A 24,505-nucleotide genomic window follows, 5' to 3' on the forward strand; every position below is an offset into this window, starting at 1 on the left:
GGATTTGGTATCTCCACATCAAAGCAGAGGTTGCAGTTATCTGATTAGATTTTAAATCTATTTCTATATGATTTGATCAGTCTTTTAAAAATCATATTTATCATTCTAGTTTCATCCTTAAGGAACCAAATCAGGAATGGCCAACGGGTTTCATCCTCCTCTCTGGTCACATAGTAGTACTTGTCCACAGTTTTGAGAGGATTTTGAGATGATCAAAGCACAAAGGAGTGCTGTGATTTATAAACATCTGCAAGAGCAATGCTAAGAGGAGAGGTATCATTCATGATTTATACATTCATATAGGCACTCCCATTGTCTCAGGCCTCTTTATCTTCTTTGTGTTGTGTGGCCTTTTTTGAGGCTACCTGTAGAAACAGATGGATACTTGAGACTGAGACGCAGAAACTTGTAAGTTGTAATGACGTCTTTTCCAGTGACAAGGCTTTCATGACTAAAACTATGATTTTCAGAAGGAGGCTGAATACTTTAAATCATTATCCTGATGAAATGACTTTGAAATATTTTAGTTTGGATTTGAGATTGCTAATTGCTGACGTTGTATTATTTTTGTAGGCAGCACTCAGCATATTTGGTATGGTTGGTGGACCACTTATGGGCCTGTTCGCTTTGGGCATTTTGGTTCCCTTTGCCAACTCAATTGTAAGTACAAAGAACGAATATGTGTGAGGATTACTTTTTGAACTATACTAGCAGCTCTACACAGTTTTCTCGGTTGTAAAGATATGGTTCCTTTGAGATTTGTCATTAGCTACTTGTCTTGATGACTTAAATTATTTCTATTGACTTTAGTGGAGTATACAAGGAAGTACTACGTATAGGGACCCTAAAAGTGTGAAGTTCAATGGAAACTTCCAGAACCACATAGGGCAATTTTAAATATTCATAATATAACTAAAGGAGCAACATTTTTTTGTGCACTTACCTACTTGCCCTTCTCAAAAATTAATAGCTAGGATTTAAAAGAGATCAATAGGCTCAGATATGAGCGATTTAAGGGCAGTAAAACTTAGGATTTCTGTGAATAGCCATAGCACAGCAAAGAGATGCAACACAATCTTACCACCTTGGCCAGGAATTTTCTACTCCTGACATTTAAAGCTGTAGCTCCCACAACATGATTTAGCCCCAAAGGGATGATCATAATTGGGAATATTTTCCAGAAAGACATAATATCTCTGTCCTTCTACCTAGACATATCTGTGCTTAGAAGTGCTAACGTTTGTTTGGAATAAATGAGCTAGAAATTATTTCTCTGAAACCCAGAAGAAAGTCCACTGGTTCAGTCTGGCTATAAGATATAGTTCAGGAAAAACTGATAATGTATGTACAGTTGCTTCAGATATAGAATAGCCATTCAACTCTGACTTCACATTTGGAACTCTATTTTCCTTATAAGGCATTAGGAATTGGTAAGGCAGATATTAATAAGGACTATTGTGGTTATTATTTATTATCCTCAATGAAATGTCATATGAAAAGCTACTTTTGTAGAAATTAATCACAATGAAAGAGATTTGTTTGTGTCCACCTCAGAATGTTGAAGCTTGGATTAGACTCTTTGCATGATGAAATGCATTAGTTTGTTAAGTATCAGAAAAGTGTATTTAAAAAATCAACTTTTGATATTTGGCATTTGTTGCCAGCATGCATTTCCTCCAGAAGAGCTGTAGCTGACTAAGCCAACATGCCCTTTTCTGGGGGTGGTAATGGGAGAATAACATACTATTTCTCCTGCCATGAACAGTATCTTTTTTTTTTTTAAACCATATCCAGGTTTTTCACTAGCAGATTATCTGCCTTCCTTCAAAGTGGGCTTTCTCACTCCTTTTTCCCTCCCTGCCTCACTACCTTTCATTCATTTATTCACTTGTTCATTTATTCAATAGATTTTTATGGGCTGAGGACTGTCTTGGGAGAAGAGAGCACTGAATGTTTCTGCCCTTGTGGATTTTATAATTTTGTGCCATGTTGAACTTGGCTTTCTAGTGTTAATTTTGACATCAAAGCAAATTGTATTATTTTTCTTTTAAAAGCATTCTTGTTTTACAGGGAGCACTTGTTGGTCTGATGGCTGGATTTGCTACTTCTCTATGGGTTGGAATTGGAGCTCAAATGTATCCTCCACTTCCTGAGAGAACGTTGCCATTGCAGCTTGATATCCAAGGCTGTAACAGCACATACAACGAGACAAATTTGATGACAACCACAGAAATGCCATTTACTACTAGTGTTTTTCAAATACACAATGTTCAAAGGTATTGAATTAAGTTTTATTACATTATACTTTTAAAAATGTATGCAACAAGTAGAGAACTCCAGTTGTTTTTTGTCTTGCTTACAACACTGTGACTTTGCCTAATTCTGGAATGAGTAAAACCCGTGTGGCTAGCTATACTATTTTCTGCAGCAGTTTAACAAAAAATGTCATATTTTCATAATTTTTCTAGACATTTCTGCCTTATCTACAGATGTAAGAAAACTTAAATATTAATGAGAAAATTCTATTATGTGTAAACTCTCCTAAACACCAGCTCTTAGCGGCACAAAGAATTATCGTTGTCTTGGAAAAACTTTTAAAATGGAAAGCACAATTATAAATAAATATTGCTTATGTAGTCTTTGAAGGATAGATTTTACTGACCACAAGCTACAATTATTTAAACATGTTAAATAATTGCCATTTGTTCAGTTGAAGATTCCAAATCTTTAAAGCACTAGCAGTGCTTGCAGCTGTGATCTTCATGCTTGATTTCAGTCATGCAGTACACTTTGGAGCCTCTAGATGCTGAAGTTGTCTGATTTAACGTAATGATGTAGACCTGTGGGGAGAGGCATGCTTTACTGTATAGTGCATGTGAGGGCAAGACTTTCTTTAGTGGATATATAAATGTCCAGCCTTAAAGCACAAACCCTGTGGATATGTTCGAGGAATGCAAAGATGATGCCATTGCCCCCAAAATATTGCCCCAGTGCCAGCTTATCTGGAATGACATCATTATAGAGTCATCCGTTTGGGGTTAAGACACAGCATACCCCTCTTAAAATGGACACGGTCCTGGGAGAAGGAACATGATCATACATATAGCCATTGTTAGCAATTCGTGTTCCAGAAGGAATTCAGCTATGAGAAAGCTAGCCAGTGGGACTTCCAGGGGCGTTCCAGGCAGGCAAGCCCTATATGGTTCAGTGAAAAGGTAGTTCCAGAGCCTGAGGCATATTTGAGGGAAGTTTTACTAGGTGAGGTGCAGTGTAGAGAGGGGCAAGGACATGTGGGGAGCAGTCTGGACAGGCATGAAAGCACGAATGAGAGGGGACTGGGAGAGTCATTACAGTCAGAAAGGGAGAAAAGATTAATTGAAGGTTAAGTGAGAAGACATACAGGATGTACTTCTTGTTTTACCATTTTGCTTAGCATTTTCCTAATTATGTAAATATTTGCCCTTAAGAGTCTAAGGCAAAATGGTTATTTGGATTCCTGGAAGAAATAAATTAGCTGAAGTTTATTCTATGCCTGGTACCATAATAATCAGTTTTACATGTTAGTTTACTTATCAAATATTTCAGCTTAATAAACAGGAATTTTTGAGCATGGACTATGTACCCAGCACTGTGCTGACCGTTTATTTAGTATCCATGGAAGAAAATCTTTCTCTCCCAGCCACTGTTTCCTGCCTTCCAGAAAATTCTAATCTAGCTGGAGGGAATGTGCAAAACAATAAACTCAGTAAGCATGCTAAGTATGAAAACTAGGACATAGTAAATAATAAATACTTGATACATTTTTGTTAAAAGAGTGAGTACAAAGTTGGAGTGTAAGTTAGCATTAAGACTTCAGAGATGTACTACTACTTCAAGAATGCATAGGTTTGGCTAGATGAAGGGGAAGATCTAGAAAGTTATTCTTGTCACCAGAAGGGAGATTGGAAAAGCAAATAAATTAAAACATGCATTGTGGTAAGTAATATTCACAGGGTATCATGGGAGCCAGAAGGAGGAAGTCTACCTGACTGGAGCCAAGGAAACCTTAGAGGAGAATTGCACGGGCTGGAGTTAGTCGGGTGGCGGGATTGAGCACAAGGACACACGGAGGGAGGAGTATGTGTCACAGAATGAAGAAACGACAGGTGCAAAGGCTTGAAGGACTGAAGGATCAGGGCATCTTAGAAAAATCATCCTAGTTCCGTATGGCTGGAGCACAAGGGTTGTGAGTCACCCAGCTGTAGGTTGAATGTGTGATCCTTTGGTTGCCTAGATACAAATTGTTTCGATTGCCTAGATTCAGTATTGATTTTTTTAAGTTTCCAATATTTGATGGTTACATTGGTAGCTTGCTGTGGTTTTAATTTGTGTTTCGCTTATGATTAATGAAGTCAAATGCATTTTCATTTGTTTGTTGGCCATTTGGATATCTACTTTTGCTACTTAGTCCATTTGAAATGGAGTTTTTAGTACATTTGAAATGGATTCTCTGTCTTTTTCTTATTTACACAGGAGTTCATGATGTATTCTAGATATGAGATATGTTTTGAAAATATTTTTCTCCCATTCCATGGGTTGCCTTTTTACTCTTTTAATGATACATTTTTTTTTTGTCAGTCAAAATCTCTTAATTTTAATTGATATCTGTTTCTCAGTTTTTTCCTATATAGTTAGTCCTTTATGTGTCTTGTTGAGAAATCGTTGTCTATCCTGCAATCATAAAGATATTCCACTAATTTTTCATTTAAAAGCTTTATTGTTAACCATTTCCATTTGGGAAGTGTAATCCACTTTGGAATTGATTTCTGTGGGTGGTGTGATCAAGATTATTCTTCCCCATGTGGACATTCGGTTAACCAAACTGAATTCAAACTTATTGAAAAGACTCCCCTTTTGCCCCGCTGAATGTGCTGGTGATGAAAACAATGTTAACCAAGTAACTATTTTTCTGGGGATCTATTTCTCAATTCTTTAGTCTGTTCTATTTTGTCTGTCTTTGGCTCAATATCACACTCTCTTAATTTCATTAGCTCACCTCAATGTGTTCCCCTTCTGTCTGGGCTCTTGACACCTCAAGTTCTCATTGTTTTGTTTTTGTTTTTGTTTGAGACAGAGTCTCGTTCTGTTGCCCAGGCTCTAGCTCAATGCAACGTCCACCTCCTGGGTTCAAGTGATTTTTGTGCCTCAGCCTCCCAAGTAGCTGAGATTACAGGCATGTACCATGACTCCTGGCCAATTTTTGTATTTTTAGTAGAGATGGGGTTTCACCATGTTGGCCAGGCTGGTCTCGAACTCCTGACCTCGGGTTATCCACCTGCCTTGGCCTCCCAAAGTGCTGGGATTATAGGCGTGAGCCACCGCGCCCAGCCAAATTCTCATTGTCTTGATCTCGCTGATATCTTCAAAAACCTGCCTCCCTCCCCATGCCCCAGGTTTTATATGTTGTTCTCAGCAGAATGATTGGTCTGAATCAAGCAGCTGTCAAAACTGAAAGTGGAATCCTAGAGCAATCATTGTAGAAATGATCATAGAATTTTCATGTTACTCTTTCACTTAAAACATTGCAATGAGTGCCATTGCCTGTAGAGTAAAATTCCAACTCATGTCCGGTGCCACAAAAAGTCCCCTGCCTATCTTTCATCTTGTAATCACTGTCTTCTCACTGTGCCTCAGTCAGCTTGTGTTTAGTCTCTGAGATGCTTTCCTCAAGAACATCTGAGAACATTTCTCAGATCTCAGTTCAAATGTCACTTATTCCCAAAGGTTTTCTCTGACCACTTGTAGGGTAGTTCCTCCCTCTCCATCCTGTTAATAGCAAATCATTTTGTTTTATTTTCCTTACAGTGCTTTCTACTAGTGGAAATTATTATATTTATTAATTTGTTTATTGTATTTACCTCTCCATTAGAATATACACTTTATGTGAGCAGGAATCTTATTTACCTTATGTTTAAAAAATAATTTCAGCTTTTATTTAGATACCTGTGCAGCTTTCTTACTGGGGTAAACTCTTGCCTCTCTCCCTTCAACCTCTAGTCATCCCCAGTGTCTATTGTTCCCTTCTTTGTGTCCATAAGTACCCAGTGTTTAGCTCCTACTTATAAGTGAGAACATGTGGTATTTGGTTTTCTGTGCCTGCATTAATTTGCTTAGGATAATGGCCTCCAGCTGCATCCATGTTGCTGAAAAGGACATGATTGTGTTCTTTTTTTATGGCTGCATGGTATTCCATGGTGTATATGAACCACATTTTCTTTTTTTTTCTTTTTTCTTTAATTTTTATTTATTTTTATTTTGTTACCCTTTCTTTTGTTTTTGTTATACTTTAAGTTCTAGGGTACATGTGCACAATGTGCAGGTTTGTTACATATGTATACATGTGCCATGTTGGTGTGCTGCACCCATTAACTTGTCATTTACATCAGGTATATCTCCTGATGCTATCCCTCCCCCGTCCTCCCATCCTATGACAGGCCTGTGTGTGTGATGTTCCCCTTCCTGTGTCCAAATGTTCTCATTGTTCAGTTCCCACCTATGAGTGAGAACATGTGGTGTTTGGTTTTCTGTTCTTGCGATAGTTTGCTGAGAATGATGGTTTCCAGCTTCATCCATGCCCCTACAAAGGACATGAACTTATCCTTTTTTATGGCTGCATAGTATTCCACGGTGTATATGTGCCACATTTTCTTAATCCATTGATGGACATTTGGGTTGTTTCCAAGTCTTTGCTATTGTGAGTAGTGCCGCAGTAAACATACGTGTGCATGTGTCTTTATAGCAGCACAATTTATAATCCTTTGGGTATATACCCAGTAATGGGATGGCTGGGTCAAATGGTATTTCTAGTTCTAGATCCTTGAGGAATCACCACACTGTCTTCCACAATGGTTGAAGTAGTTTACAGTCCCACCAACAGTGTAAAAGTGTTCCTATTTCTCCACATCCTCTCCAGCACCTGTTGTTTCCTGACTTTTTAATGATCACCATTCTAACTGGTGTGAGATGGTATCTCATTGTGGTTTTGATTTGCATTTCTTTGATGGCGAGTGATGATGAACATTTTTTCATGTGTCTGTTGGCTGCATAAATGTCTTCTTTTGAGAAGTGTCTGTTCCTATCCTTTGCCAACTTTTTGATGGGGTTGTTTGTTTTTTTCTTCTAAATTTGTTTGAGTTCTTTGTACGTTCTGGATATTAGCCCTTTGTCAGATGAGTAGATTGCAAAAATTTTCTCCCATTCCATAGGTTGCCTGTTGACTCTGATGGTAGTTTCTTTTTCTGTGCAGAAGCTCTTTAGTTTAATTAGATCCCATTTGTCAATTTTGGCTTTTGTTGCCATTGCTTTTGGTGTTTTAGACATGAAGTCCTTGCCCACGCCTGTGTCCTGAATCGTATTGCCTAGGTTTTCTTCTAGGGTTTTTATGGTTTTAGGCCTAACATTTAAGTCTCTAATCCATCTTGAATTAATTTTTGTATAAGGTGTAAGAAAGGGATCCAGTTTCAACTTTCTACATATGACTAGCCAGTTTTCCCAGCACCATTTATTAAATAGGGAATCCTTTCCCCATTTCTTGTTTTTGTCAGGTTTGTCAAAGATCAGATGGTTGTAGATGTGTGGTATTATTTCTGAGGGCTCTGTTCTGTTCCATTGGTCTATATCTCTGTTTTGGTACCAGTACCATGCTGTTTTGGTTACTGTAGCCTTGTAGTATAATTTGAAGTCAGATAGCGTGATGCCTCCAGCTTTGTTCTTTTGGCTTAGAATTGTCTTGGCAATGTAGGCTCTTTTTTGGTTCCATATGAACTTTAAAGTAGTTTTTCCCAATTCTGTGAAGAAAGTCATTGGTAGCTTAATGGGGATGGCATTGAATCTATAAATTACCTTGGGTAGTATGGCCATTTTCACGATACTTATTCTTCCTATCCATGAGCACAGAATGTTCTTCCATTTGTTTGTGTCCTCTTTTATTTCACTGAGCAGTGGTTTGTAGTTCTCCTTGAAAGGGTCCTTCACATCCCTTGTAAGTTGGATTCCTAGGTATTTTATTCTATTTGAAGCCATTGTTAATGGGGGTTCACTCATGATTTGGCTCTCTGTTTGTCTGTTATTGGTGTATAAGAATGCTTGTGATTTTTGCACATTGATTTTATATCCTGAGACTTTGCTGAAGTTGCTTATCAGCTTAAAGAGATTTTGGACTGAGACGATGGGGTTTTCTAAATATACAATCATGTCATCTGCAAACAGGGACAATTTGACTTCCTCTTTTCCTAATTGAATACCCTTTATTTCTTTCTCCTGCCTGATTGCCCTGGCCAGAACTTCCAACACTATATTGAATAGGAGTGATGAGAGAAGGCATCCCTGTCTTGTGCCAGTTTTCAAAGGGAATGCTACCATTTTTGCCCATTCAGTATGATATTGGCTGTGAGTTATTATTTTGAGATACGTTCCATCAATACCGAATTTATTGAGAGTTTTTAGCATGAAGGGCTGTTGAATTTTGTCAAAGGCCTTTACTGCATCTATTGAGATAATCACATTGTTTTTGTCTTTGGTTCTGTTTATATGCCGGATTATGTTTATTGATTTACATATGTTGAACCAGCCTTGCATCCCAGGGATGAAGCCCACTTCATCATGGTGGAATAAGCTTTTTGATGTGCTGCTGGATTCGATTTGCCAGTATTTTATTGAGGATTTTTGCATCGATGTTCATCAGGGATATTGGGATATTGGTCTAAAATTCTCTTTTTTTGTTGTGTCTCTGCCAGGCTTTGGTGTCAGGATGATGTTGGCCTCATAAAATGAGTTAGGAAGGATTCCCTCTTTTTCTATTGATTGGAATAGTCTCAGAAGGAATGGTACCAGCTGCTCCTTGTACTTCTGGTAGAATTCGGCTGTGAATCCATCTGGCCTGGACTTTTTTTGGTTGGTAGGCTATTAATTATTGCCTCAATTTCAGAGCCTATTATTGGTCTATTCAGGGATTCAACTTCTTCCTGGTTTAGTCTTGGGAGAGTGTATGTGTCCAGGAATTTATCCATTTCTTCTAGATTTTCTAGTTTATTTGCATAGAGGTGTTTATAGTATTCTCTGATGGTAGTTTGTATTTCTGTGGGGTCAGTGGTGATATCCCCTTTATCATTTTTTACTGCGTCTATTTGATTCTTCTCTCTTTTCTTCTTTATTAGTCTTGTTAGTGGTCTATCAATTTTGTTGATCTTTTCAAAAAACCAGCTCTTGGACTCATTGATTTTTTGAAGGGTTTTTTGTGTCTCTATCTCCTTCAGTTCTGCTCTGATCTTAGTTATTTCTTGCCTTCTGCTAGCTTTTGAATGTGTTTGCTCTTGCTTCTGTAGTTCTTTTAATTGTGATGTTAGGGTATCAATTTTAGATCTTTCCTGCTTTCTCTTGTGGGCATTTAGTGCTAAAAATTTCCCTCTACACACTGCTTTAAATGTGTCCCAGAGATTCTGGTATGTTGTATCTTTGTTCTCATTGGTTTCAAAGAACATCTTTATTTCTGCCTTCATTTTGTTATGTACCCAGTAGTCATTCAGGAGCAGGTTGTTCAGTTTCCATGTAGTTGAGCAGTTTTGAGTGAGTTTCTTTTTTTTTGTTTGTTTGAGATGGAGTCTCGCTCTGTTGCCCAGGCTGGAGTGCAGTGGCCGGATCTCAGCTCACTGCAAGCTCCGCCTCCCGGGTTTTACGCCATTCTCCTGCCTCAGCCTCCCAAGTAGCTGGGACTACAGGCACCCGCCACCTCACCCGGCTAGTTTTTTGTATTTTTTAGTAGAGACGGGGTTTCACCATGTTAGCCAGGATGGGCTCAATCTCCTGACCTTGTGATCCGCCCGTCTTGGCCTCCCAAAGTGCTGGGATTACATTGAGTGAATTTCTTAATCCTAAGTTCTAGTTTGATTGCACTGTGGTCTGAGAGACAGTTTGTTATAATTTCTGTTCTTTTACATTTGCTGCGGAGTTCTTTACTTCCAACTACGTGGTCAATTTTGGAATAAGTGCAATGTGGTGCTGAGAAGTATGTATATTCTGTTGATTTGGGGTGGAGAGTTCTGTAGATGTCTATTGGGTCTGCTTGGTGCAGAGGTGAGTTCAATTCCTGGGTATCCTTGTTAACAAACAAAGCTGGACGGAGAATGACTTTGACGAGTTGAGAGAAGGCTTCAGATGATCAAACTTCTCCGCACTAAAGGAAGAAGTTCGAACCCATTGCAAAGAAGCTAAAAACCTTGAAAAAAGATTAGATGAATGGCTAACTAGAATAACCAATGAAGAGAAGTCCTTAAATGACCTGATAGAGCTGAAAAGCATGGCACGAGAACTATGTGACAAATGCACAAGCTTTAGTAACCGATTCGATCAACTGCAAGAAAGGGTTTCAGTGATTGAAGATCAAATGAATGAAATGAAGCGAGAAGAGAAGTTTAGAGAAAAAAAAGAGTAAAAAGAAATGAGCAAAGCCTCTAAGAAATATAGGACTATGTTAAAAGACCAAATCTACATCTGATTGATGTACCTGAAAGTGACAGGGAGAATGGAACCACGTTGGAAAACACTTTGCAGAATATTATCCAGAACTTCCCCAACCTAGCAAGGCAGGCCAACATTCAAATTCAGGAAATACAGAGAATGTCACAAAGATAGTCCTCAAGAAGAGCAACTCTAAGACACAAAATTGTCAGATTCACCAAAGTTGAAATGTACCACATTTTCTTTGTCCAGTCCACCATTGATGGGCACCTAGGCTGATTCCATGTCTTTGCTATTGTGAATAGTGCTGTGATGAACATATAAGTGCATGTGTCTTTTTGGTAGAACCATTTATTTTCCTTTGGCTATATATCCAGTAATGGGATTGCTGGGTCAAATGGTTTATCTGCCTTATTTATGGCTGACTGTCCAATCACAAGAGCAGTGCCTGGGACATCATGCAGAATTGAATGAATAAACATGGCCTTCAAGTATTTTAGTATATAGTCAAAGTGAAATTTCACTTTCAATTCCTGATACGATAAGATAAAATTAGGACAGCAGGTTATGACATTAAAAACATTATTGAATATTATATTTTGACCTTGCCATGAGAATCACTGGTATATACTGGTAGTTGCTAGTGGCATTACATGAAATCTTACAGTTGTGCTTTTGCTCTCTTAGGACTCCACTGATGGATAACTGGTATTCTTTATCATATCTGTACTTCAGCACTGTTGGAACTTTGGTAACATTATTAGTGGGGATACTTGTCAGTTTACCAACAGGTAACTATCTAAACATTAGTATTGTTGTATTTACCTCTGTATCAGTTTTTACTGTATCTGTTTTATAGCTTTTTATGTTATTTTACTGTGATCCTATTGACAGCTAGTTTAATTATTTCTTCTGTTTTACTCATGGGAAATCTGAAGGCTTAGACTAGAAAGCAGAAGACTCATTTCTATTTGAATCTTGGTTCTGCCCTTTAGGGCCTGCATGAACTTGGGCAAGTCACATAGCTACACTGAGCCTCAGCTTTCTTATGTGTAAAATGAGGACAATAATAATTGACCTGCCCATCTCACAAGTTGCTGTAAGACAAAAATAAGATGCTTGAAAAAAACTTCAATGTTAGGTATTTTACACATATTTTTACAATAACCCAATATGCTATGATCTTTACATTGTCCCATATTCATTCTTTGTAAACTGTAAGGAAGCATAGACAGGTTATATCTAAACATAGTGTGGAGGCTTTTTTTTCAGATGTTTATCATTTTTTAAAAAAGTATGTTTATTTTTAAAAAATCAATTTGATACACATAGTATATAAATTGCTCTCTGGGATTGCTATAGAACTGTTATCTTGGAACTCCATTTTGTCCTCATTCTGTGAATTCTCTTGGGCCCTGTTCCTGTGTTGGGTTTTCTACTGCCTATATTCATTACTTCTCATTCTCATTTACTCCCTTAATTGAATGGAACACATCCTGTAGCATATTCTCAAGAATGAGTAGACAAAAGAAGAGGTTTTGGAAACTTTGTGTGTCTGAAAAAAATTATTTAATCTACCTTATGCTTGATTGATTGTTTGAGTAGAAATTCCCAGGGTTGAAAAGAACTTTTCTTTTTTCTGAGAGGATGTCTGAATTTTTTTCTAGCTTGCTATGTTGCTGTTGTGACAGTGCCATGCTACCAGCTGACACTTTGTGTGTGTCCCATTTTCACAATGACTGCCTTGGCCTAGGCCTTCAGTAAGGCTCGTTCAATCTGAAGATCCATGTTCTTCAGTTCTGGACATTTTCTTTTTTCTTTTCTTTTCTTCCTTTTTATTTTTTTAAATAATTTTCTGTGTTCTCTCTCTGGGAACTCCTATTAGTCAAACATTTGAATCAGAATCATGGACAGTTCCTCTAATTTTCTCGTTTTTTTCCTCTCTTATTTTTCATCTCTGTGTCTTTTAGGTCTACTATGTGGGATATTTTTTCACTTACTTTTCCAATAATTCTCAAAGGAGTGCTCTGATCCAGTTTTGAGAATAGTCTGTAGGGGAACGAGGGCAGGGAAGAGGCTATTGCAGTAACCCAGGTGAGAGATCACAGTGCTGGGGCCGGGGTAGTGTGGAGTTGGTGAAATGTGCTGGGCTCCCTGACTCCCTACATCCCCTCACACATACGCATCCATAGCAGCCATGCCAGGGGAAGGGTGCACTGCCTCCTTCAACATGTGTTACAACTAGTCAGAAATCGTACACTGTGTTCAAGGATGTCTCATGTCTTTGTTTGCTCCATGCTACAAAGTTGCCAGGACTGTGCCACTTTACAGAATCCTGCTGTCATTTTATGTTTTTTTTGGTACTGGGATAGCACTGCCTCTCAAACTTTTGTGACACTTGTATTTATAATTATAAAATTTGTTGCTATCCATTATTTATCAAACAGTTGCTGGAAAATATTCTCTTTCTTTTCCAAAAGGACTGTGCTCTTTCTCAAAAATAAAATTCCCAGCACGGTAGGTTTATTAATTTTTTTGGTCCAGTTTGATATATTTTAAGACAGATTTTTTTGTTGTTATTGTTGAGATGGAGTCTCACTCTTTTGCCCAGGCTGGAGTGCAGTAGTGCGATCTCGGCTCACTGGAAACTCTGCCTCCTGTGTTCAAGGGATTCTCTGGCCTCAGCTTCCCGAGTAGCTGGGATTACAGGCGCGCACCACCATGCCCGGCTAATTTTTGTATTTTTAGTAGAGATGGAGTTTCACCATATTGACCAGGCTGGTCTCGAACTCCTGACCTCAGGTGATCCAACCACCTTGGTCTCCCAAATTGTTGGGATTACAGGCATGAGCCACCATGCCCGGTCTTAAGACAGATTTTCATCTTTTCCCAGAAGTCATTCAGTTTTTCAGATCTGGAATACACCTAACCAGTCTCTCTGTACTATTTGCCCTTTGGTCCTTATTTAGCTCAGTTTTTAAAAGAAAGTGGAGTATCAGAGTACCTCCTTTGAGTACTCCTTTTTTTTCTTTTAAATGCTTTGATTCTGAAAAACCATATACAGCTATATCTTTTGTTTCAAAAAGTAATGCTCTACCTCAGTGACTGGGGTCCAGTAATAAAAGACACTTCAACTTCATTAACTTCACAAATAACTTATTCCTACTTCACAGAAACAGTGAGTACCTTGAAAACTGTCGAGAAGCACACGATTTTGATGTTCCTTGGGAAACAGATTTTAAAACCTATTGTAGTATACTAAAACTCCCGTAAGAGTTCAGGCCTTGCAGACTTGGTTGGCGTTTCAGCACTCCCCTGATTTTTACTATGCAGAAGGCTATGTTTTCATCAGGAAAATGGGGGCAAATCGTTTCCTAAGTGAGATCACAAGTTGTGGGCACAGTGATTGTTTTGTTTCTCTGTTTCTCTAGCACCTAGCAGCATCTCCAGCACACAGCAGGTACTCAATAACATTGCATGAACTTATTTAAAATTGATTCTATCTCCAGAACAGCAAAGGTTCCCATAATTAAAAGTCTAGTATTTGTACTGAAGTAGTGGTTCTTAAACTTTAGAGGGCGTAAGGATCCCCTTGGAAATTTTATAAAAATCAGGCTTCAGGGGTCCTATCCTCAGAGGTCCTAATTTGGTCAGTCCAGGCTAGAGTCTGGGAATCTGCATTTTATGTACATTCTCTGAGTGATTTGAGTCAGGGTAGTTTGAGGACCACTCTTTGAGGTACACAATTTTTAAAAGCATCCTCTTTGATCCACAAAAAATACCAAAGCAGAATAGTTTTTTTTTTTTTTTTTGTAAAGAAAACCTTAAGGAAGAGGATTTGGATCAAACATCAGTCAGCATACTGATTTTCATTTAAATAATTTATTCAGCAGTTCAGACTTTCCTGCATTTCTTCATAGACATGTATATTTGTAGCCACGAAAGTGGGGGAAAAGCAGCTCCACTGTCTGAAGCAGAGGCAGATGGTTTGATATTTTACTGATGGCATGGAGGGTGCTTTTAAACCAGTTTCCCTACCAGCACTGGGCCAGATGACTGTTTCTCTAGTTGAGTACTAGATGAAGCAATCGGCTTGCGTTTTTTGCTCTATCTCACATACATATATGTGAGATATATATATATATATATATTTTATATATATGTATTTTATATATATATATATATGACAAGACTCATATTTATTATAGTGAGAGGCTTTCCAGACCCAGGGCTGACTAAGGGAAGGGGAATTGTGGGCTAAGTGATCAGCGTTTTTAAGTTTCCCTTTCTCTTTGTGTTTTATGAATGTATGGAGTTGAATGTGTACAAGTTAAATGCCTGTATAATGGAATGTCTCTGTGTAGTTACTGGTGTCCTTTTTAACAACGTAAGTCATGTATTTTTTTTTTTTTCCAGGAGGAAGAAAACAGAACTTAGACCCCAGATATATACTAACCAAAGAGGACTTTTTATCCAATTTTGATATTTTTAAGAAAGTGAGTTGGCTTTCATTTACCATGAGTTAGGAAACTGGGCTTTATTACCTGGATAGAACACTAGTTAGTCCTCAGCCTCTTTCTTGAAAAGTGATGGACAAGAAAGGTATAGACCCTATATAATCTGATCTATATATGTTGGACAGCTCTCTATCCTATGATGATCTATATCTGTTTTATAGCTCCATATCCTCTGATACACTATACCTATTGTTTATCTGTCTACCCTCCGATGAGCTATATCTGTTGTATATCCTCTTTCCTTTGATGATTTGCATCTGTTGTATATCTCTCTATCCTCTGATAACCTATAACTGTTGTATATCCCTCTGTTCTCTGATGAGCTATACCTGTTGTATATTTCTCTAAATCTGTCTATCCTCTGATAATCTGTATCTATTGAATCTCTCCAAATATCTATCTATCCTCTGATAACCTGTGTCTGTTGTATATCTCTCTATATCTGTCTATCCGCTGATAACCTGTATCTGTTATATCTCTCTGTATATCTGTCTATCCTCTGATAACGTAAATCTCTTGTTTATCTATTGTCTGATGGGCCATTTTATATCTATCTTCTGATAACCTGTATCTGTTGAGTATCTACCCTCTGAGGAAGTATACCCGTTCTATATTTCTCTCTCTCAGTAGATTAGAAAGCTGATGTAGAGAAATCAAAATAGTAGGAACAATTTTTTAGAATTACATGAATGAAGAGCTTATTTTTTTCCCCTAATCACCATGTTAACATTTTCTTTTAGAAGAAGCATGTTTTAAACTATAAATCGCATCCAGTGGAAGATGGTGGAACTGATAATCCTGCTTTCAACCACATTGAATTGAACTTCTCAGATCAGAGTGGCAAGAGCAATGGGACTCGTTTGTGAAGCAGCTCTGATATTAGATGCCCTTAAATGATGTTTCAATTTTATATGTTTTCTAAGATAATTGGATCAGGTTTTCTTTGTGTGTGTGTGTTGTATCATGAGTGTTTGGGGGATAAGGTTTTGTTAAAACAAAGTCTGGACTATCTTCACTTACTACATCATTAATTGATGTTACTCTGGAGTTTAGAATTTTGGCATTGACATTTCCCTCTCTTTCCTTTATTTCAATGAAGCTGTAATTGTGAAAATTATAACTACATAGATGCTGAAAGGCTATGCACATGTATTTGATTGTCAACAGTATATTCTTAAATTTGGGTATTATTGAAAATATTTTCCATGCCTTGGTGCTAGCATATAAGTTTGGAAGATTGCTGAAATCATAATTCATCTTGAAAAGAGCTTTTTGGCCGGGCGCGGTGGCTCAAGCCTGTAATCCCAGCACTTTGGGAGGCCGAGATGGGCGGATCACGAGGTCAGGAGTTCGAGACCATCCTGGCTAACACAGTGAAACCCCGTCTCTACTAAAAAATACAAAAATCTAGCCAGGTGAGGTGGCTGGCACCTGTAGTCCCAGCTACTCGTGAGGCTAAGGCAGGAGAATGGCGTAAACCCAGGAGGCAGAGCTTGCAGTGAGCTGAGATCCGGCCACTGCACTCCAGCCCGGGCGACAGAGCGAGACTCCGCCTCAGGAAAAAAAAAAAGAAAAAGAAAAGAGCTTTTTACCCTCCTACCACATACACCATTCTTAGGGAGCAATGAGGTAACAGGTCTGTGTTGTCTGGATCTTTGCTTTTTATTTCCCCATCAGCCCAGGGCATATACTAACCTGCAAACTGATTCTGGATCAGGAAGGTAGTAATCAACAAGCATTCTGTCTTCGAAAGACCATGGACCCAATGATCAAAGTCTTCTTGGTGCTGTTCATTAATTCTTGTGCCTTTTGGCTTGTTTTCTAGAGTTTCTGGACTTTGGCTGCTGATACTGTCTTTATTTTTATCTGCATGCCCAGTTTCTGATCTATCAACTTGGGTTTTGTTGTGCACTCTACCTGAGCTTGTCTTCATAATTTTCCGTTTATTGCCCTGGGCTTGGATATGTCTCAAGACACTCAAGTGAATCATGCCACCCCCAATCCTGGCTTATCAAGTCCCAGACTATAAATTATGAACTCCCATTAGCTTGGTACTAACATATACTTGATGTAGGTACTTATGGATTTGATGATCCAAGAATATTCTTCAAAATGGTTAAGCTCCATGGAGTTAGATGACTGCACTTAATGCTATTAAGTTGAACTTTTGAATGTCAACTAATTTGCAATCAATTAAATTTAAAGATACATATGCCTAGAAATTTTGAAATGTTAGCATATTTATCCAGTTAAAGAGCTAAATTATATAGGCAAACACTATGTTTTTTTTTTTTTTTTTTTAATGTCTGGACTCAAAAAATGCTTTGTTCTGTGTTTTAAAATTTTTAAGTAGCAGTTTCAAAGTTGCTTAGCTGTTTATTTTGCTATGTTCCCGGCTAAGAGTTTGGTTATAGGATTTCATCAATAACTTATTTTTTGTACAGTTTCCACATTAGATACTGTTTAAAAGTTCTTTTTTAAGCTTTTCAGTTTTTTTAGAAACATAAGAGAAACATTTAGATACATACAAATGTTTTCATGATTAAATAATTTTATGCTTATTTTCTGATACGTGTTATTTAGGTAATCATACCCTGTACATTTAGAGGTTGCTAACTGACAATGTTAAGAAATTAAAAAAAAAAAATGGCTGGGCATGGTGGCTCACGCTTGTAATCCCAACATTTGGGAGGCTGAGGCAGGAAGATTGCTTGAGGCCAGGAGTTTAAGTCCATCCTGGGAACATAGTTAGACCTCATCTCTATCAATCAATCAATCAATCAATCAATCAATCGATCTTAGCTAGGCATGTTGCCACATACTTGTAGTCCCAGTTACTAGGGAAGCTGAGGTGGGAGGATAGCTTGAGCCCAGGATTTCGAGGCTGCAGTGAGCTATGATTACACCACTGCACTCCAGCCTGGGTAACAGAGTGAAATCTTGTCTCTGAAAAAAAAAAAAAAGAGAGAGAGATTTATATAACATTTAAATTGACTACATAAACTTGGGCAATGTGACGAAACTCCATCTCTACAAAAAATACAAGAATTAGCTGGGCACGGTGGTGTGTGTCTGTAGTCCCAGCTACTTAGGAGGCTAAGGTGGGAAGATTGCTCGAGCCAGGAGGTCGAGGCTGCAGTGAGCTGTGATTATGTGACTGTACTCCAGCCTGGGTGATGGAGCCCTGTCTCAAAATAAATAAATAAATAAAAATAAATAATAAAAATAAATTATATATTCATATATTTCTTATGTGGATATATGTTATTTTAAAATTACTATATTTATAAACAAATATCAAATTTTTGGAAGTCTTTCTACAATGTTTTAATAAGTAGAAAGATATATTGTTTGTTTTACATGAATGTGTTTTGAACTATGGTTATTTGTTTAATAATTCTAAATGCACATGTGCATAAAGTGCTTCAATTTTGGAAATCAAATTCAGGTCACTTAACTTTTTGTCTTACCTGATTGCCGGGGAGTTACACCATGTGTTCTTAATGAGAAACATGATGTTTCTGTTCTTGTTCATTTTCTTTTAGACAAAGTATATTTTTGTGACATTTAGAACTATCAATATTTTAGTTTTATAAACATATGAGAATGCCTGATAGAATTCTTAAGAAAGCAATGTAATATTATTAACTAAAAATAATTTATCTTAATTTCTAAATTTTTGGATAAAACCAAATAAGAGTAAAATGTTAATCCATTGTCACATAAATCACATAATCTGCTACTCTTAGTTATTTTGAATGATAAAAACACCAGTGTGGGAAAAGCCACAGAAGTTGTCTGTCAATGTCTGTTTTACTGTTGACAAGTTGTATACCCTTGAATTGACCCCTAATCTCCTCTAACAATGGTACATAGCACTAAGTTCCTACCTACCTCACAGAAACAATGTCAGTAGAAAAGATCAGGTTGAGCTCTTTGGCAAAATAGCACTTTACTAACTCAAATAGTGTTATTTAATATTTCAGTATGATTGGGAATCAAAGTTTGAGACAAAAGTCGTTTGCCAGTTTTTTAAAAAATAGAGCTGTTAATTTGCAATATCATGATGTAGAGATAGTACCTTCTCTTAAAAATATGTGTCATGGAAATGTTAAAATATATTTAGGAGTCAGCAGGATTATTCAGATAGAGGGAATGTAAACTTTAAAGAAAAATATAATTTGGGAGGCAGAGGTAGGTGGATCATGAGGTCAGGAGTTCAAGACCAGCGCAGCCAACATAGTGAAACCCCGTCTCTACTAAAAATACAAAAATTAGCTGGGTATGATGGTGCACACCTGCAGTCCCAGCTATTTGGGAGGCTGAGGCAGGAGAATCGTTTGAACCTGGGAGGTGGGGGTTGTGGTGAGCTGAGATCATACCACTGCACTCCAGCCTGGGCAACAGAGCGAGATTCCATCTCAAAAAAAAAAGGTACATGTGATATTTGCTTTTCCATTTCTGACTTATGTCACTTAGACTAATAGCCTCCAGTTCCATCTAAGTTGCTGCAAAATACATTATTTCATTCTTTTTTATGCCTGAGTAGTACTCCATGGTGTGTGTGTGTGTGTGTGTGTGTGTATATCACATTTTTTATCCACTCATCGGTTGATAGGCACTTAGGTTGATTCCATATCTTTGCAATTATGAATTGTGCTGCGATAAAGCTGTGTGAACAGGTGTCTTTTTGACATATTGACTTCTTTTCCTTTAGGCAGATACCCAATAGTTGTTCCAATCCGATTTTTAATTGCGGTAATTTAATCTTTTAAAAGTTAGTCCAAGTTAATTGTTGATAATATCAGGACTTTAAAATAGAAACAGAAGTTCTTAACCTGAGTGTTTTTTCTTTGTCTTGAAAAAATATCAATTTGAAGTTTTAAAATTCTATTTTATATCTCAAAGCTGTAGTTTTGCTTGTGGGGTATAAAATTAAGTGAACAACTAAGCTAGAGAACTTAGGTGCCAGAGATGACCATGTTTATACCCAATCACCCAATTTGGAGCCACATATCAAAGAAGCAGTTGCCAGCGTTTCCCCTAGCCTGAAGTTTCCACTTGTCTGTTCTGCCTTTGGTCATCTCATTTAAAGCACCTACTTACTTCCTACCTATTCAAGTCTTGGTTAGGCAAAATGCAGATTTTCCATATACAGGAAATTTGGCATAACCTTTCACTTTGAAGGTCAAATCAGGTCTCTATCATTTAAATTCATCAAAGAAAGAATATTTTGAAGTTGTCAGCTTTGTTAGTCATTCCCATTTTGCAATCACATATTTGTTATTCCCTTCTTCATTGAAAAAGGCTTCTTTTACCCCTTACCCACTCACACGTGTGCGTCAAGGATTCAGGATTCTCTCCATTTCTGCTCTCCTCAACTTTCCAAATCCAGACCTTTATTCTCTTCTGTATTAGGATCTGGTCTGTCACTGGGCCTTGCTCATTCTATTCTAGAGCTTCTCAAACTTCAGTGTTCATCAGAAGCACCTGGAGGGGCTGGTTAAAACACAGATTTCTGGGCTTCACCCCGGAGTGTCTGATTTAACAGCTCTCAGCTGGGTCCTAAGAATTTACCTTGCTCACCATACTGTTTTCCATAGTGGTTGAACTAGTTTACAATCCCACCAACAGTGTAAATGTGTTCCTATTTCTCCACATCCTCTCCAGCACCTGTTGTTTCCTGACTTTTTAATGATCGCCATTCTAACTGGTGTGAGATGGTATCTCATTGTGGTTTTGATTTGCATTTCTCTGATGGCCAGTGATGATGAGAATTTTTTCATGTGTCTGTTGGCTGTATGAATGTCTTCTTTTGAGAAATGTCTGTTCATATCCTTTGCCCACTTTTTGATGGGGTTGTTTGTTTTTTTCTTGTAAATTTGTTTGAGTTCTTTGTAGGTTCTGGATATTAGCCCTATGTCTGATGAGTAGATTGCAAAAATTTTCTCCCATTCTGTAGGTTGCCTGTTCACTGTGATGGTAGTTTCTCTTGCTGTGCAGAAGCTCTTTAGTTTAATTAGATCCCATTTGTCAATTTTGGCTTTTGTTGCCATTGCTTTTGGTGTTTTAGACATGAAGTCCTTGCCCATGCCTATGTCCTGAATGGTATTACCTAGGTTTTCTTCTAGGGTTTTTATGGTATTAGGTCTAACATTTAAGTCTCTAATCCATCTTGAATTAATTTTCGTATAAGGAGTAAGGAAAAGATCCAGTTTCAGCTTTCTACTTATGGCTAGCCAATTTTCCCAGCACCATTTATTAAATAGGGAATCCTTCCCCCATTTCTTGTTTTTCTGAGGTTTGTCAAAGATCAGATGGCTGTAGATGTGTGGTATTATTTCTGAGGGCTCTGTTCTGTTCCATTGGTCTATATCTCTGTTTTGGTACCAGTACCATGCTGTTTTGGTTACTGTAGCCTTGTAGTATAGTTTGAAGTCAGGTAGCGTGATGCCTCCAGCTTTGTTCTTTTGACTTAGGATTGTCTTGGCAATGCGGGAAGCAGTTTTTTCCAATTCTGTGAAGAAAGTCATTGGTAGCTTGATGGGGATGGCATTGAATCTATAAATTACCTTGGGCAGTATGGCCATTTTCACGATATTGATTCTTCCTATCCATGAGCATGGAATGTTCTTCCATTTGTTTGTGTCCTCTTTTATTTCACTGAGCAGTGGTTTGTAGTTCTCCTTGAATAGGTCCTTTACATCCCTTGTAAGTTGGATTCCTAGGTATTTCATTCTCTTTGAAGCAATGTGAATGGTTATGGAAAACAGTATGGCGATTCCTCAAGGATCTAGATCTAGAAGTACTGTATGACCCAGCCATCTCATTACTGGGTATATACCCAAAGGATTATAAATCATGCTGCTATAAAGACACATGCACACGTATGTTTATTGCAGCACTATTCACAATAGCAAAGACTTGGAATCAACCCAAATGTCCATCAGTGACAGACTGGATTAAGAAAATGTAGCACATATATACCATGGAATACTATGCAGCCGTAAAAAAGGATGAGTTTGTGTCCTTTGTAGGGACATGGATGCAGCTCGAAACCATCATTCTCAGCAAACTATCACAAGAACAGAAAACCAAACACTGCATGTTCTCACTCATAGGGGGGAACTAAACAATGAGATCACTTGGACTCGGGAAGGGGAACATCATACACCGAGGCCTATCATGGGGAGGGGGAGTGGGGAGGGATTGCACTGGGAGTTATACCTGATGTAAATGACGAGTTGATGGGTGCAACACGCCAACATGGCACAAGTATACATATGTAACAAACCTGCACATTATCCACATGTACCCTAGAACTTAAAGTATAATAATAAAAATAAATAAATAAATAAATAAATAAATAAATAAATAAATAAGAATTTACCTCGCTCAAAATTTTCCTGAGGATGATGGTGCTTCTGGTCTGGGAGTCACACTTTGAAAACTACTGTTTCAGTCCACAGTTGTCTCTTTGGAAACCAAATCTGATGATTCACTCCTCTGCTTGAAGATCTCTATGACTACAGAATAAAAGCCCCGTCCCTTAGACTGATGGGCTTCTCAGAAGTATTTATTGGTATCCTCCTTCACATGTTACGTAGGCTTGTCACATCGAGCTTCCCATATGTGTTAAATATACCACCCACTTTCTTGCTTTCTTGTTATTTTACATGCTATCTTCTTTGTCTAGGCTACCCATCCTCTGTCTACTTCTCAGATCTTTGTTTGAAAAACACCTGCTCAGTTGTTAGAACCCAGCTTACCTATCACTTCTCTAACTCTTGACACATTCCATGAGGGATCATGACCTTATACTTACCTCTAGCTCTAGTCATTTTGATGTACTGTACATGTATGAATGTACACAGGTATCTCTTAGGTGGCACATAGTCTCTATTCCTGATGTTTCCATCTGGGTGGATGAACTGTCCATTAGAGTAACTTTCTGTATCTCTCTCTCTGCCCCTTTCCTGCCTACTTTCCCTATGTAAACAGGAAGTGACTTTTTGTGATCAGTAAGTCTGAGAGAGGAATCAGACATGTATATCTTATTCCTTTCCACTTCCATTTCTCTTTGGCATCCGCCTGCTTAAAGAATATGCATGATCTATGCCTTCCAACCCCTTCCTCCCATGATCTCTTTTACCTCTATTACTCCATGCCAGGCCTTGCCATTCCCTAAAAACATGTTCCTACCTCATGGTCATGTGCATTGCTTACAACATCCTACTCAATATCCATTTGGCTCACCCTTTCAGCTCCTACAGGTCTTTATTCAGATGTCATCTTCTAGGTGAGGTATTCTCTGATCTCTATTTAAAATTGCAACTTCCTTCCTCCACACACCTATCCCCCTTGCTTGCTTTCTCTCCTGTCTCTATTATTAGTGAACACACTATATTTTACTTGTTTGTTGTATGTCATTCCCCAATAAAATAAAAACTCCAAGAGGTCAGGATTTTTGCTGGTTCTGTTCAGTAATTTCTCTAGTAGATGTAGAACATGGAAGGCACTCAACACAAATTGGAATACTTGCTTTTGGTCATGAGATAAGGGTTAGTGATAAAAAGAGCCTGCTTCCATAGGGATGCTTGGGGTCTTGACACCAGCCTGTGACTAGATGTGTGTAATTCTCAGATTTAATGTTAGGGAAACTTTGTTGCCTTGTAGTTAGTCATGTCATCCATTACCAATAATATTAGTAATATTGTAATAAATAAGAGACTCATCGCTACCATCACTGAGTTTATTGTTTAATACAGAAAATGGACAAAATACAAGTAGTTACAGTAAAATGTTGTAACCTGAACACAGAGGTGCCTGCTTGCCACTTGAAGACTAAACTAAAGAGAGAAGAGAGTTGGTGGGAGGAAAAGCAGCTTTATTTGGAGAGCCAGCAGACCAAAAAGATGGTAAACTGTTGTCCTAAAGTAACATCATAAGTCAGTACAAATGGCAGATTATTTTTATATTAAGAGCAGGGGGAAGGAAAGATGGGCGGGATCAAGAGGTGACTGACAATTGCAGACATCTGGGCACCAACAAGGGTCTAAGGAGGTTGAGAGTTTCTTTTTCCTTGGTCAGGTCACAGTGCTCCTATAAATCTTTAATGAAACATAGCTGTTTACATACTTTCCTTTTAATCACAGAGTTAGTTTCAAAAACTACATGATTGTTTCTTTGCATATGATATGGTTTGGATTTGTGTCCCCACTCAAATCTCATGTGGAATTGTAATCCCTACTGTTGGAGAAGGGGCCTGCTGGAAGTTGATTCAATCATGGGGCGGACTTCCCCATTGCTGTTCTTGTGATAATGAGTGAGTTCTCACGAGATCCGGTTGTTTAAAAGTGTGTAGCACCTACCCTTTTGCTCTTTTCCCTCCTGCTCCAGCCATGTAAGATGTGCCTCCTTCCTCTTTGCATTCTGCCATGATTGTAAGTTTCCTGAGGCCTCCCCAGACATGCTTCCTGTACAGTCTGCAGAAT

At 38.0% G+C, this 24,505-nt stretch overlaps 1 protein-coding gene across 3 annotated transcripts in view; it reads left to right on the forward strand.

The window, feature by feature from the left end:
* The window catches only part of LOC105493841 (solute carrier family 5 member 8), a 60,578-nt gene extending 39,772 nt beyond the window's left edge, over positions 1–20,806 (forward strand). The window contains exons 11-16 of one of the 3 annotated variants that reach the window (XR_011608931.1): positions 574–660; positions 2,071–2,276; positions 11,182–11,285; positions 12,465–12,588; positions 14,911–14,990; positions 15,752–15,807. Coding sequence is in view for 2 of the 3 variants with exons in the window: in XM_011761777.3 (XP_011760079.1) it covers positions 574–660; positions 2,071–2,276; positions 11,182–11,285; positions 14,911–14,990; positions 15,752–15,877 (603 nt within the window). In the remaining variant the exon portion in view is untranslated. The other 2 variants (XM_011761777.3, XM_071071252.1) reach the window with 2 other exon arrangements.
* The last annotated feature ends 3,699 nt before the right edge of the window (positions 20,807–24,505 follow it).

Source organism: Macaca nemestrina, chromosome 10 (genome assembly GCF_043159975.1).
Source record: "Macaca nemestrina isolate mMacNem1 chromosome 10, mMacNem.hap1, whole genome shotgun sequence".
Lineage (NCBI taxonomy): Eukaryota > Metazoa > Chordata > Mammalia > Primates > Cercopithecidae > Macaca > Macaca nemestrina.